Raw genomic sequence first — 16,649 nt, forward strand, 5'->3', positions numbered from 1 at the left:
AGCGCCACTTTTGACGCAGGCGCCTCGGATAAAAACATCCTGTCAAGTTTTCTAGCCACAGCGACCGTTAGTGACGCTGAGCAAACCGCCCAGACGGTCCAGCTTTTCAAATATCTTCTTCTTTGGGAGACATAAAAAACAGAATTCTAAATAAGTTTCAATTTGAGCAGCAATGGTCGAAGGAGACAACAAGAGCGCCAACATGCTGGTTTGTACTAAGATGACGTTGTTGTTGCAATCGAAGGTTCGGTTTTTTTGACGGGCCTTGGATGTTTGCACCCGGTCCAAGGTCCTGCCGGCAGCAAGGAAATAATATGCAGTGTCGTGACCTTCATTTATTTAAGACTGTTTCTTGGGTTTTATTTATTTCTTTTTTCCCAACTTGTAACTCGACTGCAACGACGGCAGCTGTTAAGATGCTAAGCAACTAGCCGCCTAGCCTTGCACGATGCTAACCTTGTGACTTGCGATCTCATGTTTTGAGGCTTCAAAACAATTCTGTACTTGTGTTCTGCTGATTCACCACAAATACCAAAAGGCTCCAGTCTAACATTTCTTAGAAAAAAAAATAGATGCGCACACTCTTTCGCAACATCTCGATTAGCTGCACATTTTCCAATTTTATAGGTGCTCTCAAACCATTTTAAAAATAAGATAATCTCTTGTTTGTTTTTTATTGACTGATTGATGAGTCATATTTTATTGTTGGAGCAATTTGTTTTAATTTTTTGATGACACAGGCACAGGAAACGGTGCAGCTGGAGGAACAGCTTCAGCCATGGGGTGAGGTGATCCTGGCCGGGGACCGTGTCCTGCACTGGGAGAAGCCGTGGTTTCCTGGAGCGCTCGTGGGCGCCACCACCGCGCTTTTTCTGTGAGTCTGCCGGACGATGCTCTAGCTCGTGAGGCGGACATTCTGGAGTACCCCTTGGGATGTGTACAGGTCGTCTCCTACGTTGTCAACCCTTCTCAATTCCTTTTAATAGCACCACAAATCGTAGCACAGAAAAACAATTGTCTATCTAGGGATCCTGTTGATTAAATGATTTCAAACACATTCCTGACCCAATCAGTGGATGTTTTAGGAACCATCTGGGTCCTCTACATACAAAACCCTTCTAAACGCAGCCCATGTTTGAGAGGCCTGTTGGTGTCTAGCTTACCTCAACTTCCTGTTGTCCCGCTCAGGCTTATTTACTACCTGGACCCGTCGGTACTGACTGGCGTGTCGAGTGCTGTCATGATGCTGTGCTTGGCCGACTACCTGGTACCCAAGCTGGCGCCCAAAGTCTTTGGTGCCAACAAGTGGTGAGAAGAGCGCCTGCTTCCTGTGTGTCTTCATACTCAGGTCCTGGTTGTCCGTGCCCCACTTTTCGTTACGTTTTTTTTTTTTAAAAACAGCCGTGCACTCACCGGACCCTTTTTGCATCCACTCTGTTTGTGTGTTCGTGCACATCAGGACCACAGAGCAGCAGCAGCGTTTCTACGAGATCTGCGGCAACATAGTGAAGACGCAGCGCCGCGTGCTGGGGTGGGGGCGTCGTCTGTGCACCCTCAAGGAAGAGAAACCAAAGATGGTAATGACGAAAAAGTCCCGAAAATACCCTCCAGGCCTAAAAGTAACCGTGCGACCCAATGTCGTTTTCAGTACTTTACGTCGGTGATCAGCGGCTTGCTGGTGGTGGCCTGGATTGGACAGCAGGTCCACAACCTCTTGCTCACCTACCTGATCGGTGAGTGAGAGAGAGCGCACGTGTGATGACAGTTTTACACTCAAGTTGAAATGTGATTCTCTGCAACATGAATCCAGTACCTTATGTTCAGGCTGGTGGCTTTTGGGCCGTTATAACAATCCCCATTTTTGTTCTTTTCAGTGAGTTTGATGCTGCTGCTGCCAGGTCTCAACCAACACGGTGTCCTGTCTAAGTACGCCGCCATGGCCAAGAGAGAAATCAACAAGCTGATTAAGAACAAGGAGAAGAAGAACGAATAGACGCACAATGCAAACCACAACTATTGTATACACACGCGCACACACACACACTCACAACTGATACTACTGACTTGTGGACTTGCGGCGTTGTGACCGCACACTTGTAGTCATCATTTGTCTGACCATGTAGCTCCTCATCATTGTCGTCTTTCATTTCCGTCAACTGGATAGCAAGCAGCAAAATCGCAAGTAATATAAAACAACCCCACCCTGCTGCGTGCTGAACTCTGACCCCGCCTCTTCCTCTGCTGTCATGTAAATAGACCCCTCCCTCTCAGATGTGTTTGTGTTCTGTCGTAAATCTTTACAATGTGACTAAAGTTGACTTCAAACCTCATTTACTGTGTTCCTCCCTTTTCTCTGATGCCAAAAACAAAACAGGTTGTAGCCATTGATTTGGACAAGCAACTGTGTGGCTGCTTTTAAGTGATTTGTTATTAGAAATGGGTTGAGCTGAGGTAATCAATTGTGGTAATAGGAGTAATTGTCAAGCCAATTAACTCAAAAGCTTCTTTATGTAATTGCTACAGTTTGATTGCTGCTAATTGTACAAAAGGGACTGGAATTTATTTTTGATATCTGTCAATTTGGTCCACACTTGGTTTTATGAGGGAAAAGAACAGAAAAGGGCTTTTTGTGACATAAGCATATCAAAAGTCAAAGTCCGCTTTATTGTCAATTTCTCCACATGCCATACGAATCACTCACCTGATTGGATGTGATCAATTCCCAGAAATGCGTATACATAACAGACATCATACACCAATCAATCTGACAAATTGGTATAACAGGAGCTAATTTAAAAATTAATACAGAGAGCAAACAGGACTGAATCGAGAAATATGTCACATATTCTCAATAAGTGTAACAGACTTCATGCAGAAGAAATTGAATAAGAACACACAGTTAAGCCCAAAAATATTTGGACAATGACACACACTTCATGTTTTTGGGCATTGCACATTTGATTTGAAATGATACAACTTCAACGGAATTGAAGTGCAGACTTTAAGCTTTAATTCAAGGTGTAGAACATAAATATATAATTAAACATATAGGAACTGTAGCTGTATTTATACAAACACTCCTTAGGCTCAAAAGTAATTAGATAAATAAATATAACCCGAAGTAAAATGTTACTTTTCAATATTTTGTTGAGAATACTTTGCAGGCAATAACTCCCTGAAGTCTGGAACCCATGGACATCACCAAATGCTATGGTTTCCTTCTTTGTGATGCTTTGCCAGGCCTTTACTGCAGCCATCTTCAGTTTTCTGCTGATAGACATCAGAATTCATCTTGTCTGCTTCTGTCTTTTGTCACATCATCAAAAAACACAAGTGACCCAATGGAAGCCATGAATGCCCATGCCACCATGTTTTACAGACGATGTGGTATAATTTGATTATGAGTTGTTCCAATTTTTCTCCAAACTTTTATCTTCCCATCATTCTGGTACAGGGTTGATCTATCCAAAGAATGCTGTTCCAGAACTGGGCGGGCTCCTTCAGGTGTCAATTCTGGCCTTTCTGTTTTTGAGACTTGATTAATGATTCGCACTTTGTGGTGAATCCTCTGTATTTACTCTCATGAAGTCTTCTCTTTATGGTAGTGGTCTTCACTTGACTGGATGTTGTGAAGGAGTTTTCCTTCACGATGGAAAAGATTCTGCGATCATCCAACCCTAACCCCACTCAACTTGGACTTGGAAGTGAAAGACTCGGGACTTGACGCGCAATGACTTGAATGACTTCAGTGTTATTGAATTTATGTTTTCAGTTTGAATATAAAATTAATAATAAATTTAAAAAATAATATCAATAACACGGTAGGAGCGCAGGCTGAGAATGGCTTTATATCAGACATGCACAAACATGGGAGCGTAATTACCTTTATGACGGCAAAAGATGGACAGCACAGTGCAAGATATGCAACAGAAACATTTCAGACAGCCAGACGACATCTTAAAACTTTGCCATTCTGCCCAGTATTTGCAACTCAAATGTGTCAGAGACGTTTATTTGTTTAGATTGAGCTGTCAATAAATTATCTTATGAGGTTCTTTTTGTTTGATTCCATGGTGTATTTTACTGAATACCAGTAATTATAGTGCAAATCCAAATTATTGTCATATTTTTAAACAGGTTAGACACATTGGACAATGATGGTTACTTAAGATTACTTATCTGTTATATATATCTTGTCGTTTCATGTTACTAAGATCAGATTCTGTGGGTAAAATTACAATCATAAGGTGAATTGACTTGGACTTGACAATCTGTGACTTGACTTGATTTGCCCAAGAAAAAAATGACTTGGGACTTGAGACTTTAAGGTTAAGACTTGAGACTTGCACGTGTGACTTGGTCCCATCTCTGCTTTTTACTCTTGCTTTGTAAATGTGGAGTATTAAGAAGAAAAAAAAGTGTTATTGAGGCTTCCTCGTGTCGCATAATTGAAGAAAACGTAATCAGGGACTTTTGCCACTTCTGGAGGATGATTGACAAGGAGGGGAAGTTTGCGTGAAAATATTTTTCCTGCACACTGGATGCCAAGTCATTGAAACAGCTTTCGTAAGGTGAAAGAGGGCGGGAGGGAGGCAGACCAACAATGTCATTCTTCAGGTTTTTTCCAAAGGTCGAGCATGTTTGCATTCAAAATAATCACAGCCTTGCTTTCAATAACTTACAGTAACTGGAATAAGTCGACGTACCTTTGAAGGTGTGGCCAAAGAAAACGTGTAATAGGTGTAGGGGGCGTGGCTTTGTGTGGGGGCGTGGCCTCCATATGTACTTATTGATGTTAGCCATCCTTGTGCTTTGTGGAGATGAACGAGATGGATAAGCTGATCTTGACGACATCGCTGCTACTACTGCTGGGCACAGGTGAGAAAGATTTTTGGTCATCTCTATATTTTGTCCAACGTTTTGTCGTTTGGATGACTTCAGAAGAATCACATTTGGCATCTTTATGCACGGCAATGGTGGCGTGGTCCATTCCTGGATGGAATATATGTATTTTCCAGAAGTCCCCCAGAAAATCTTCAAAATGATCATCACACTTTTACGTTATCCAAACAACCTTGGATAACAACCCAGTTGTTGAGGATACCTACTTCAGAATTTGATCAAAATGGCCGAATCCCTTTTCAAACGGGGTCCTTGACAGTTTTTCGCATGTCCTGTCATGGTAGACTTGTCCACAATATTTTGTGTTGATCTGTGCAACTAAAGGGCAAATTGTTATTATTTTTTTTTTTTTTTTTTGTGCCGCAACTGAGCAATTTTATCCTTTTTTTTTCGTACAGAAAGATTTGTATCTAAAGGCCCCGGATATTTCCTTCTCTAAAAATTGCATGCTGCTGATTTGGGAGTTTTTGATGATTTCTTCCTGTTGTAACAATGATTGAATGATTCACCACCTTTGGAATCCACTCAATCCTGACCATCACTACCATGGGATTTTTAAAACTTCCCCGTCCGACCTCGCAGAGGAGAAAGAAGCCCAACAGACAAACGTGTTTTCATAGACAAGCATGTGACAAATGGAAAAAAATGACACCATCAAAACCAGTCAGACAGCAACCAACACGATAAAGATAACAGCGACTTATCGTATATTGCACAACATTTCTACTTCCTTTTAGCTTTCTTTATCCTCTTCACTGTACTTGATTGTTCACATTCTTTGCATGCCTTCCAATTGATCGGTTCATGTACAATCAACAGTGAACAAATACAATGACAACTGGAATTCTTCTTTTTGTCTTTTCAATCTTCAGAATGTGGAGGGCAACCAGAAGGTAAGCCTTTTGTCCATTTGTTTCGATATTTGTAGTTGGTAAATTGATTTATTGTAAATAATACAATTGCAATAAATTACTGTTGCTTAATAAAAATAAGTGCGTTTGTGCGTGTGTTTTTAGTGTGCGGACTAGCCCAGCTCAATAGCCGCATCGTGGGGGGTCAGGCGGCTTCCCAAGGTGATTGGCCCTGGCAGGTCAGCCTGCACAGGTCTCCGAGCGGCCACTTTTGCGGGGCGACGCTAATCAACAGCGAGTGGCTGCTGTCGGCCGCACACTGCCTTGTCAGGTACTTCAAATTTGGCCCAGACTAAAGCGGGTCATCTCCGACTAGTGGGTTCCAGCGAGGACATTTTGATGCCCAAAAAAATGAGCCATTGGAATTAAAAAAGTAGATTGACTTGATGTCATCATTTCTTTGCAAGCCCAACACTGTCTTGGTGTGTGTGTGTGTGTGTGTGTGTGTGTGTGTGTGTGTGTGTGTGTGTGTGTGTGTGTGTGTATATGCAGTACCAGACGCGTGAGTGCGTTTTTGGGTCGTCAGAGTCAACAGGGTTCAAATCCAAACGAGGTTAGCCGCAACATAGTGGAGATCATTCGCCATCCCGACTACGACCCGAGTACCTACAACAATGACATCGCCCTGTTGAGGCTTTCCTCGCCCGTGACCTTCAACAACTTCATCGCACCTGTCTGCCTAGCCGCCAGCGGAAGCACCTTCTTCACCGGAACCGACAGCTGGGTCACCGGATGGGGCAACATCGCCTTGAACGGTCAGTCCAAGCAAAAATAAGAATTTGATGAGAGCGTATTGTCAAATGAGTTACTTTTAATAGGATGATATGTTTGTGTGTACAGTTCCTCTACCATTCCCTGAAAACCTAATGGAGGTGGAGGTTCCCGTGGTGGGAAATCGCCAATGCAATTGTGACTACGACTCTCCGATCACAGACAACATGATTTGTGCGGGCTTGCGAGAAGGAGGAAAGGATTCTTGTCAGGTGACTTTTGATGGTATTCACAGAAAAGAATCATCCCAAACGTAATCCCCCCCCCTCATGAGAAGATTGCCGTGTTCCACAGGGTGATTCTGGCGGTCCAATGGTGAGCAAGCAAGGTGCCAGGTGGGTCCAAAGCGGGATCGTGAGCTTTGGAGAAGGTTGCGCCAGGCCAAACCGGCCAGGCGTCTACGCGCGGGTGTCTCGGTACCAGGATTGGATCAGCGGCCGCATCGGTAGCGACAATTTGCCGGGGTTCGTCACCTTCACATCTTCGGGAACCGACCCTGACCTGCAGGTTAGCTGCGGTGACCAGACGCCGACCAGCACGACCCCGCCGCTCATCAGTACTAGCATTGACACATTCACACGTGAGCAGCGCCGCACACCGCCAGTTTAATACTTACACAAGTCAAAATTGAAGATTTAAAATATTAGTATGAAGGTTGCGGAAAGGTGAAGGGGTTTTTTTCTTTGTGCAGCGATCTTTTGCGGGGGCGCCCCATTGAATGAGCGCCTCTCGGGTTCTGGATCGGCCATGGCGGGCGATTGGCCCTGGGTGGCCCGTCTGCATTTGAACGGGACTCTCGTATGTAGCGGAACGTTGGTGAGCGAGGACGCCGTGCTGACCAGCGCAGAATGTATCGCACGGTAAGGCGACAAGTCAGCACACGAGTAAACGTCGGATGCTTAAAGCGGCCTTGTGCTTTGCAGGTCCGACGCCGTGTCCGAGTGGACCGTCTTCCTGGGTGACGAGAGGCAGAGCGGTTCTGAGACGGCGGAGAACGTGATCACGATCACAACCAGCACACGGTCGGGTCAGAATGTGGCGGTCTTGCAGCTGGCATCGCCACCGCCGCTGTCCGACTTCATCCAACCAATCTGTATGACCAGTGGGGAGATCTTCGCCACTGGTTCTACCTGCTGGGCTGCCGGATGGAGTACGAGCCAAGGAGGAGGTACATATCTGCTCTACTTAATGTTCTTTAATGTTTACAAAATAATGTTTTAATGTTTTTGTCATTCTCGTCCCGTTTTGCGCTGCAGAGGTTCTCGAGGAGTTCCAGACGCCTCTGCTGGACTGTGGGAATGTGACGTCCACCGACCCTATTTGTACTGAACCTCTGACAATTGACCAGGTGACCTTCCCTTCTTCTGCTGCTTTCACATTGCACATCTAAGATGGCTTTGGAAGGTTCAATTCAGAATGGACCGTGACTTCCTGTCATGTGACTTGCGTCCATGCAGGAGAATACTGGCGGGGCGTTGATGTGCCAACTGGACAGCTTCTGGTACCAAGTGGCAGTGCTGGAGTCCACCAACACCAGCCAAGCAGGACGAGAAGACCAAATGACGGTCTTGCCCAACCTCAGTGTCTTTAACAACTTCCTGAGACAGGCAGTGGGGGATTTCTTATCGCCCACCGCAACCAGCTCAGCGCCGCCATCCCACCTCAGCCAGCTCCTGTTGGTCGGCGTAGGTTTGCATGTCGTCCTCATGGCAATATGCCACTGAACAAAACAGGAAGTGGCGCCCGCCAAGTGTCCCAACTTTAATGTGAAAGCTATTTTTCAATGACTTGGATTCTTTTTTCTGATGCTAATCAAACTTTCAACCTCCCCTTTAATTTGCAGACTTCCAAAGAAATAATGTGAGCACTATTTTTTTCTTTACAGAAAACGTGGAAATGAATGTTTTGCTATTTTTGATGATTTTGTCAAAACGTATTTATACAGACACCGTCCTTAATAAGTTTAAATAGTTTTACAAATGTATCATTTAATTTAGGAATTTTATATATATATATATATATATATATATATATATATATATATATATATATATATATATATATATATATATATATATATATATATATGTAATGATCTCTTTTTTCTAACATGCTGTACATTTACATTATCTGGGTTACGTTTTAATTGTGAATTTCTCTGCTACACTCTTCGTGAGGGATGGTGTGAAAAAGAAAAGAGAGGAGGGAATGGAAGTTGAGTGGAGATTGAGAAAAATAAAGACGTGGCTGAATCAGTCCTGCCGTGTCGATACAGTATGTCGGATGGATGGATAGATAGAAGAATGAATGGATTGATGGATCAATCGATTGTTTGAAATTTCAACATTTCAGCGTTTAATGTAAAAGGTACAAAAAATATAAATATTTTTTGGGTGACTTGAACTGAGACAAATGTGCTCAAAGGCTCATTGGCACTATTGTGAAGCCATCAGTAGGACTTTCTTGAGCTCAGAAATTCTTCCACGCAAATCCTGACAAAGATGGCACGTTGACATCTTCTCCCATTCAGTCCATTTCAGCTAAAATGTCCTTGGCAGCTTAGAATTGTAAAAGTTGTTTGATAAGTAGCGTTGAGTTCCATTTGATTTTCTTGCTGCGCACTACTTGATGCGGATCTCGAAGCACAGACAGTTGCACGACTCGCACTCGGGGGGCTGACACGTGCACGCGCAGTCCCAGCTGGAACACTGCGAACACAAACAGCAGCCACCATCCTCACTCACGTTTGTGAGGAGAAATCAAGATTTGACGTTTTGCGCCGTCTCTCACCGAGGGGGGCGATCCGACGTCCATCAGACACGAGCGTAGCGTAGGCAGTCGACAGTCGCACGACTGCGCCAGTCGGAAGCACTGATCCCACACGGAGAAGTCGGGACAGCAGGAACCGCACAACGGCGGACAGCGCTCCTTCAACACAGGCCGCAACGTCTCACTCAGCTTGCTTGCTCGTTTGTTTGTCTGTGGGGTGTGTGTGTGTGGGGGGGGGGGGGGGCACACACCTTGAGGCAGAATCGTATCCAGAGGACGAGGGCCAGCACCAGCATGTAGAAAGTGACGCCAGCCATAATGATGGCAGGCAGGGGGACCGCCAAACCCAAAACAGGAACAAGCTGAGCGAGAAGACCATATGAATGTTAGATAGGCGTCAAATTTAGGATTTGAATGTTTGTTTGTTTTCTTACGGTCATTCTCAGCCAACTCGAAGGTCACATGTTCAGTTTGCCTGCAGTCCCAAAACAAAACATCAACTACATTTTGGCTTGCTCTGCTTACGCTTATTGTTTCATGTGATTGCTTGTCTTCTGATGTGAATTTTGGAGGCAAGAGATTGAAATCATCAGGATCAAACAAAATTTGAGGGGGGGGGGGGGGGGACGCACGTGCTTACCTGGTGTCAGAGTTTATTGAAGAAGAGATTATGTTGAAGATGAAGAGCAAACAGCTTCTTGCTTTTATTTCGCTTCTTGACGGATGACGTCACTCTTTTCTTCTTCGTCCTTATGGCAAAGTGGTTGTCAAAACACAACACGAGTCTCCTGTCCGCTATGACGTCAGACTACAACAAAAATGAAGCGCAATCCATTGCTCACGTTTGTACCCAAACCTCAGACGACTTACTGAACTACCTTTTTAAAAGTAAAAGGGTAACGCTAGCAGGAGGCGAAATGTAGCTTCGGCGCCATTTTAGGGGTCAACTGAGTCGACTGACACACACACACAAAAAAAAACGAAACTCCACCAAGTCATCATCTACCCACGTATTTGTTTTTTGGAGCTGGGCGAGAAGAGGAGGAAGAGAAGTTGGAGAAGAGAGTCGTGAGCTTTGACTTTTCCACAGCCCGTCAGCCATCAACAATGGCTGCAACGACGTTGCCTTGGAAACCTACGGCACGCGAGAAGGCAAAAAAGATGCGAGCGCCTAAAAATGAAAAATCAGGTATTTACTGCACAATTGGCTTGCTTATCTTTCTAGCCTTACATTACTCAACATATATAGTCTACTCACTGTTCTGGTATGGAGTTAAACAATTTGAAATCTGATATATTATTCCTTGGGAAGTCATCAATTACTGCTAGGTTATTTTTGACTAATTTGTTGCATTTGAGGAAAAAAACTGAACAAATGCAGTTAAAATTGCTTTGGATTTGTTTTCAAGGATATTTGAATGTGTCACAAACAGCTCTAAACTAGGTAATCTACATCAGATGAGACAGACTCCAAACCCACTCATCTTTATATCTTTCACATTACAGTGGCAAAACAGTCACCAGCCTCTATCATCAACATTCTGGCCGAGCCAATCACCACTCAACAACATATGGAGACGCATCATTTTATTGAAACACCTTAAGTACAAAACAAAAAAAGTTACATGAATAGTGCCGCCTCATAGTGGCACAGAGACCTAAAAAGGGGAAAAAATGAAGTAAATAACCCAGGGAAGGCATGAAGACGTCACCATTCGTCTCGGATGTTGTGAGGAGTCTCAGGAAGTCTGCGCTGCTGCAGAGCGTCTGCCCTCTGGTGGTGGAGGGCGGCAGTGGTGGTACACAGTCCCATGTTAGAACAGCTTGTTCACCTTAGCTAGTAGGAGCTGGGGCAGGGGGAGGAAGAGCGACAGCAGCACATTGGGGGAGGGGGGGGCTCAGGGTGGGGGAAATGATAGTCTTCCGGGTGAGGGGACTATTGGTAGCGTCTAAAAGCCGTGTACTTTGAGCTGCTCATCTTTGGCCAGGTCAATCTACAACAAAGGTGAGACAATGAATGAGCTGCAAAGAGTAAACAAATGAAGACAGGATGACTGCGACTCACATCTATGAGGAACTGGCAGATGTGCTTCCGCTGATCTCCCTGAAGTTGGATCACTTCACCATACTCCGGGTGCTCGATCACGGTCCCATTGCAAGCAAATTTCTGTTGGGTCAAGCAGCAAACAATGAGATACTCGAGTGACAGTTCTTTGTACCGGTGACCAAAAAAAGAACAAAGCTGAATCTATTCTAAAACAATAATGGGTGTTAAGTAACAGAAAGGTGCAGACCTTCTTGAAGGCCTTGACTAGCTTCTTCTTGTCATACTCGGCGGCAATGCCCTGGACAGTCGTGAGGGTCTTCCTGCCGTTCCGCTGTTGGATTCTTATGTGGATGTAGTCTTCTTTCCCAGTTGGGAGGCAGTCATCACCCTTAGTTGCATCAGCAAAGGGGTCTAGGGGTATAAATATAAACAATAAGCTCATGGAGCACACGGTTCATCGGGACCGTATCACCCAAATCCCTAGACTAGCTCAGGAATCCTGACTCAAAGGTCAAATTGCGCAGTGCCTGCGCATGTCTATTGCTGCTCCCCATAAAAAAATAAAAAAAAACTCTAAGATTAGATTACACGCTTTCACTTTGGAGAAACCAATTAAATTAAACAGGCCACTTATGACATCAGCGGCGTGCTTTCCAGCACCCAGTGAAGACAATGCGAGCACAATAAAACCGACGGTGTCGAAGCACATCGAAAGGAAGAAACGTCAAAATAATTGACTAAGATTTTATTTAGATCCCCCTGGCAACTTTCCTGGTAATCCAAATTGGCACAATAAAACATCGCCTTTCCTGTGAAGTAGTTTTTCTGCAAAATAATTTAAAACGTTTGTTAGAAAGAAGAAAAACTGTCAAGGATAAAAAGCTAACAGACTGTTAGCTTCCTGCCAAATGGCGGCCGCGTTGACCATTAGCTGAGGCCAGCTAATCTGCTAATCGCCGAATTCCATCAAATCATATCACACAATACGGGCCACGAATTATTTCATCAATCTAAACGTTAACATCACGCCCAAACTAATCGTGTATGAGAAAGAAAATAAAACTCAATATTATCCGAACATCTGTAGCGGGAAAAAAAAAAAAAAAAAACATCGTTTGCCCTTCCCCCCACCCTGTCGCTCGCAAAACACTCACCAAAAGTTTGGAGGTTCTGGATAGCGGACATACGATAAGATTTGCTTTCCTTTCGGATAGTAACTTGGTTCGCGAGCGTTGCTTTGTCGGCTGAGTGGATTCGGGTCGTGCTAGTAGCGTTGGGGCCTAAAGAAAGGGCGACGACAGGCTAGGCTAAGTTTAGCTTTTTTTTTCTTTTTTTCCGCACGGCGTTGCCACACAAGCTGACTCAAAATGGAGTCCGGAGATAGCGAGCAGCGAGAAAAACAAGCCTTTATAGCCCCGCCCACAGTACGTCATCACGCCTATGACGTACCAGGACATCTGACGAATCAGAGGAGCGACTCCTATCAGGTGTCGCTTCAGGCACAGGCTGACGTTACACTTTTGATTACTTTAGTTCATGGCAGCAAAGATGGCTGAAACACAAGTAGCAAAAGAAACATTCAAAAACTTAAACTCAGCTGCCAATTAAACAGTGGTCGGCCGTTCATTTTTGCTTATAGCGGGGCCTATCTCGTCGTAATTCACCGCAGCAGGACGATTCAAAGTAACGTTATGGGTACTTCCTGTTGTTGAAACCCCTATAGCAGGGGTCTGGAACCTATGGTTCGCGAGCCAGATATGGCTCTTTTGGCGACGTTAAAAACGTCATTAAAAAGAATAAATTAGTACACTCAAAAAGTCGTTGGTTTTAATTAAAATACCTGCATTTAATTGTATTCAACATATCGTTTTTTGTTTTGTTTTAATGGTATGGCTCTCACGGGAAATCATTTCTAAAAAATGGTTGTCTGCCAAAAAAGTTCCCGACTCCTGCCCTACAGCAAAGATAATCGTACATGCTACCGTTAATCAACTTTTTTTTGCTAATCAAGACACTTAGCTGTAATTTTTTTGGGATAATTAATGATAATTTTGATGACAGCCCTTGAGCACATTAATACTACATAAATAATTTATCATGATTATTGGCACCTTTACTCTGTTTTTCTCACCCTGCACAATACAAATTGAATTATCATCAAATTGATCTACCAAAAACGGTGCCTGAAGAAGGCACAGGGCATTATCAAAGACTCCAGTCATCCCAACCAGACTGCTTACTCTTCTTCCTTCTAGGAAGCGATACCGGACTCGAGACGAGTAGACTGAGGAAAAGCTTTTTCCCCTATGCCGTCATCGCCCTGAACTCCACACACCTATATTACCTGCATATACTATCCATATCTGCATATAATTCTATATAATCTATGTATTTATTCACCACTCTTACTTTGCTTGTACCTATCTGGTTATACTGTCATATATTTTTTTATAACTCTATAATTAGCATTGTAGTACCGCCTTTGTTCTACTGCACCTTATTGTAAATATCTCCACTCATCCCTCTTGTATATTACCCTGCATCGGACAATTCACCTCATATTTAACTGATTGCACTGTACCCACTGCTCAGTATTTTTTTTTTTACTCTGCATTTTACTGCTTTTTGCACTTCTGGTTGGATGTCAAAGTTCTTTTCGCTGTACTTGTGCTGTACATTTACAATACATTTAAATCTAATCTAATGTTAGGACCAACCTAGTGTGTCATTTTAGAGATGTGAGGATTCTGTCCGTCAGTGGCCAAATGGTATTGTCACCTTTAAGTGAGGGATGCTTAAGCTTGTTATACAGTAGTAGTTTATTAAAAGACCACCAACATGGATCTGCAGCGCTTCCAGAAGGTTGCAGCTGCACAGCTCCAGTCGGTGCAAGTAAAAAACCTACAGGTCATAAAAAAGACAATGTGAAGAAAATCTTTAATGAAAGTCACATGGAAAAAAAAAAAAAATGCAACTAAAAGAGCAGATGGTACAAGAGGGGCGTCGCGAGCGTACCGCTGAGGGAAGAATACTGCAGCGCTGAGGACACCAGCAACACACAGCAACACCTTAGCAACAACTGCCACACAACTGCGCCTAGTGCACAAAGACAACATTATGAAAATAAAAAAGGTTTTTGATGATAACAGCCGACTACAACCATGTTTCACTTTAGACATGAAACCACACCGACTCCTTGAACGGGAGTGTCCGAGTCCATGGAGTGGAGCCACTTGTTTAGAAACCCCAGGACAGTAAAACGTCCCTTGCAACACCAGCCCGCTCACTAGAGAGCAAAGGTTTTTATTCATGACGAAAAGCACAGGGAAAAAAAAAAGAAAAAAGAAAAAGACGCAGAAGCCGCAAAGACAACCTTCTCCGGGAACAAGCGGCTTCTTGCCCTGGAACATCATCATCCGTCCTTCACCTGAATAAAAAAAAAAAAAAAAAAGTCAGCAGGAGTAGTCGAGCTTAGGTAGTTTCATGACATCAAGCTTCAAGGCTGTAAATGTCACGAAATCTGAATACTTTTCCACGGCACTGTTCACATACCAATAAGAAAACTGGACATTCAACAGAACAGTCTCAAGTTCTTTGTAGATATGCAAAATAAAGTTCTCACCCAGGTTGCTGCCAACTAGGGTGAGTCTCCTCCATTCTCAGCGGCTGACTTGGGCGGGCTTTTAGATCTGGACCCAGAGCCTCTTTTCGGAGGGGAGGCGGAGCGGCTCGCGGACCTGGAGCGGGACCTGGAACGGGACCTGGCGTTGGACTTCTTGTTCCGAGGAGAGCGGGACTTGGATCTGGAGTAAGATCTGGAGCGGGATCGGCTGTAACGGGATCGGCTTCGGGAGCGAGAGCGGGAGCGAGAGCGGGACCTGCTGCGTCTTCTTGGTCGGGGGCTGCGGGAACAAAGTTGACAGACATTGTAAACCTTTTTGCCACAATCACACAACATATTGATTAGAGTTGCAAAGGGGTGAAATAATTTGGGTAAAAATTGAGAGTGCATCACTAGTAAAAGATTAATCATTACACATGTTGATATATTTGAAGGCGGAATAATAAGTTTTGATAAACCCACGGTTTTGGAATAATGCACTTAGCTGATTGCAGCAGTAAAAATATTTTGTCTGTAAATAATAAATTCATTGTTTTTCGTGCTTAATACTTTTTAAAATACATTTTGCGACGAAATAACATCACGTGCTGAGGGCTCAGGTAACGACCAATCACGGCTCATCTTGCTAACATTACATGACGAAACCCAGAAATCAGATGATCATTAAATGTACATGAAAAATTATGATCAAAGTTAAAAAAGACAGACAAAATCAAATAATATATTTTGTTTTTTTCTGCCTATTAAAATGAAGCGCCAATGCACTTCTGCGGGATCACCGTGCATTGTTGGCCATGCTTTGTCAAACAAAGCGTCTTCGCTTGGCTCCATTTTTTTTTTTCCTTACCTTCTGCTTCGGCGACTGGAGCCTCCGTATCTTCGGGGTGGGCCTCCTCCTCCTCCTCCTCCTCCTCCTCCTCCACTTCCACGACGCCCGCCGCTGTAATGCGAATCCGGAGGTCTGCCGTAGCGGGCCATTTGGACGCGCAGCTCGCGCCCGTCCAAGAGCGCGCCGTCCATGGCGTCCATGGCGTCCTCCGCGTCACGCTTGTCGTTGAAACGGACGAAGGCGAAGCCGCGGCTGTCCTTGGAGTAGCGATCTCGCGGTATGTACACGTCTCCGACGTGGCCATACTTCTCGAAGACGTGCCGCAGGGTCTCCGGCGTGGTGCGGTACGTCAGGTTGTCCACTTTGAGGGAAGTCATGCCGTCGACGTCAGGCGGAGGCCTTCCGTAAAAACTCATGGTGCTGCCGCCCGCCGAGTGCTGTTCGCCTTCCTGAGTAAAACAAAACTAATCACACCCAACTCACTGGTGGTCGCCTATTCACTCAGCGTTGGATCCCGCCTAAGGACGTTATCTTTGTTCGATTGTTTGTTTTTAAGAAAGCGATCTCCTCGAGAGCATTTAATCCTTCATCTCAAAACTACGTTCGATACAAAATGGCTCACTCGCTGCCGCCCTCGAGTGCCTTCTTCTTCCCCTTCACCTTCTTCTTCTTCGGTAGTGCATCATAACCAGTCACATGATGCAACACTGCCACCTTGTGCTTTGGAGTAGGAGCCGCACTTCTACCCCAACATGAGCATTCTTATATTAAATATCCCATCCATCCATTTTCTGAACC

The 16,649-nt window shown here is 44.3% G+C and overlaps 5 protein-coding genes and 1 long non-coding RNA gene across 11 annotated transcripts; 3 read left to right on the forward strand and 3 right to left on the reverse strand.

Moving 5' to 3' along the window:
- Window positions 1-2,330, forward strand: arl6ip1 (ARL6 interacting reticulophagy regulator 1). Its single transcript, XM_085933243.1, has 6 exons — window positions 1-208; window positions 741-874; window positions 1,189-1,308; window positions 1,460-1,577; window positions 1,649-1,733; window positions 1,875-2,330. The coding sequence occupies exons 1-6, from the start codon at window positions 173-175 to the stop codon at window positions 1,991-1,993; spliced, it is 612 nt and encodes a 203-aa protein (XP_085789369.1). The 5' UTR covers window positions 1-172; the 3' UTR covers window positions 1,994-2,330.
- Window positions 2,331-4,795: 2,465 nt separating this feature from the next.
- On the forward strand, window positions 4,796-8,840 carry LOC147044070 (polyserase-2-like). The gene is made up of 10 exons (XM_085933228.1): window positions 4,796-4,878; window positions 5,775-5,795; window positions 5,919-6,084; window positions 6,306-6,568; window positions 6,654-6,796; window positions 6,879-7,164; window positions 7,276-7,444; window positions 7,508-7,752; window positions 7,841-7,932; window positions 8,042-8,840. The coding sequence occupies exons 1-10, from the start codon at window positions 4,821-4,823 to the stop codon at window positions 8,306-8,308; spliced, it is 1,710 nt and encodes a 569-aa protein (XP_085789354.1). The 5' UTR covers window positions 4,796-4,820; the 3' UTR covers window positions 8,309-8,840.
- Window positions 8,841-8,918: 78 nt separating this feature from the next.
- LOC147044071 (uncharacterized) lies at window positions 8,919-10,500 on the reverse strand. Of its 4 annotated transcripts, none has more exons than XM_085933251.1 (6): window positions 10,364-10,500; window positions 9,994-10,161; window positions 9,788-9,828; window positions 9,605-9,715; window positions 9,375-9,512; window positions 8,919-9,292 (listed from the first exon to the last, which is right to left on the reverse strand). In XM_085933251.1, the coding sequence occupies exons 3-6, from the start codon at window positions 9,791-9,793 to the stop codon at window positions 9,206-9,208; spliced, it is 342 nt and encodes a 113-aa protein (XP_085789377.1). In that variant the 5' UTR covers window positions 9,794-9,828; window positions 9,994-10,161; window positions 10,364-10,500; the 3' UTR covers window positions 8,919-9,205. The 4 variants fall into 4 exon arrangements, with proteins under 4 accessions (XP_085789377.1, XP_085789378.1, XP_085789379.1 ...); XM_085933252.1 differs by having other exon boundaries at window positions 9,994-10,102; window positions 10,364-10,489; XM_085933253.1 differs by having other exon boundaries at window positions 9,788-9,907; window positions 9,994-10,102; window positions 10,364-10,489.
- Window positions 10,153-14,750, forward strand: LOC147044072 (uncharacterized). The gene is made up of 2 exons (XR_015068436.1): window positions 10,153-10,542; window positions 13,656-14,750. It is a non-coding gene; the product is annotated as an uncharacterized LOC147044072 (long non-coding RNA).
- On the reverse strand, window positions 10,924-12,794 carry eif1 (eukaryotic translation initiation factor 1). The gene is made up of 4 exons (XM_085933249.1): window positions 12,555-12,794; window positions 11,648-11,811; window positions 11,419-11,520; window positions 10,924-11,347 (listed from the first exon to the last, which is right to left on the reverse strand). Exons 1-4 carry the CDS (start codon window positions 12,583-12,585, stop codon window positions 11,303-11,305), a joined length of 342 nt encoding a protein of 113 aa, XP_085789375.1. The 5' UTR covers window positions 12,586-12,794; the 3' UTR covers window positions 10,924-11,302.
- Window positions 14,202-16,550, reverse strand: LOC147044074 (serine/arginine-rich splicing factor 2-like). Of its 3 annotated transcripts, none has more exons than XR_015068433.1 (4): window positions 15,870-16,542; window positions 15,023-15,302; window positions 14,416-14,827; window positions 14,202-14,301 (listed from the first exon to the last, which is right to left on the reverse strand). XR_015068433.1 is itself a non-coding variant. In XM_085933241.1 (3 exons), exons 1-2 carry the CDS (start codon window positions 16,265-16,267, stop codon window positions 15,038-15,040), a joined length of 663 nt encoding a protein of 220 aa, XP_085789367.1. In that variant the 5' UTR covers window positions 16,268-16,542; the 3' UTR covers window positions 14,321-14,827; window positions 15,023-15,037. The 3 variants fall into 3 exon arrangements, 1 of the variants encoding a protein (XP_085789367.1); XR_015068434.1 differs by lacking the exon at window positions 14,202-14,301 and having other exon boundaries at window positions 14,321-14,686; window positions 14,774-14,827; window positions 15,870-16,550; XM_085933241.1 differs by lacking the exon at window positions 14,202-14,301 and having other exon boundaries at window positions 14,321-14,827.
- Between the last annotated feature and the right edge of the window lie 99 nt (window positions 16,551-16,649).

This window comes from Syngnathus leptorhynchus, chromosome 16 (assembly GCF_054491065.1).
Source record: "Syngnathus leptorhynchus isolate UIUO chromosome 16, UIUO_Slep, whole genome shotgun sequence".
NCBI lineage: Eukaryota > Metazoa > Chordata > Actinopteri > Syngnathiformes > Syngnathidae > Syngnathus > Syngnathus leptorhynchus.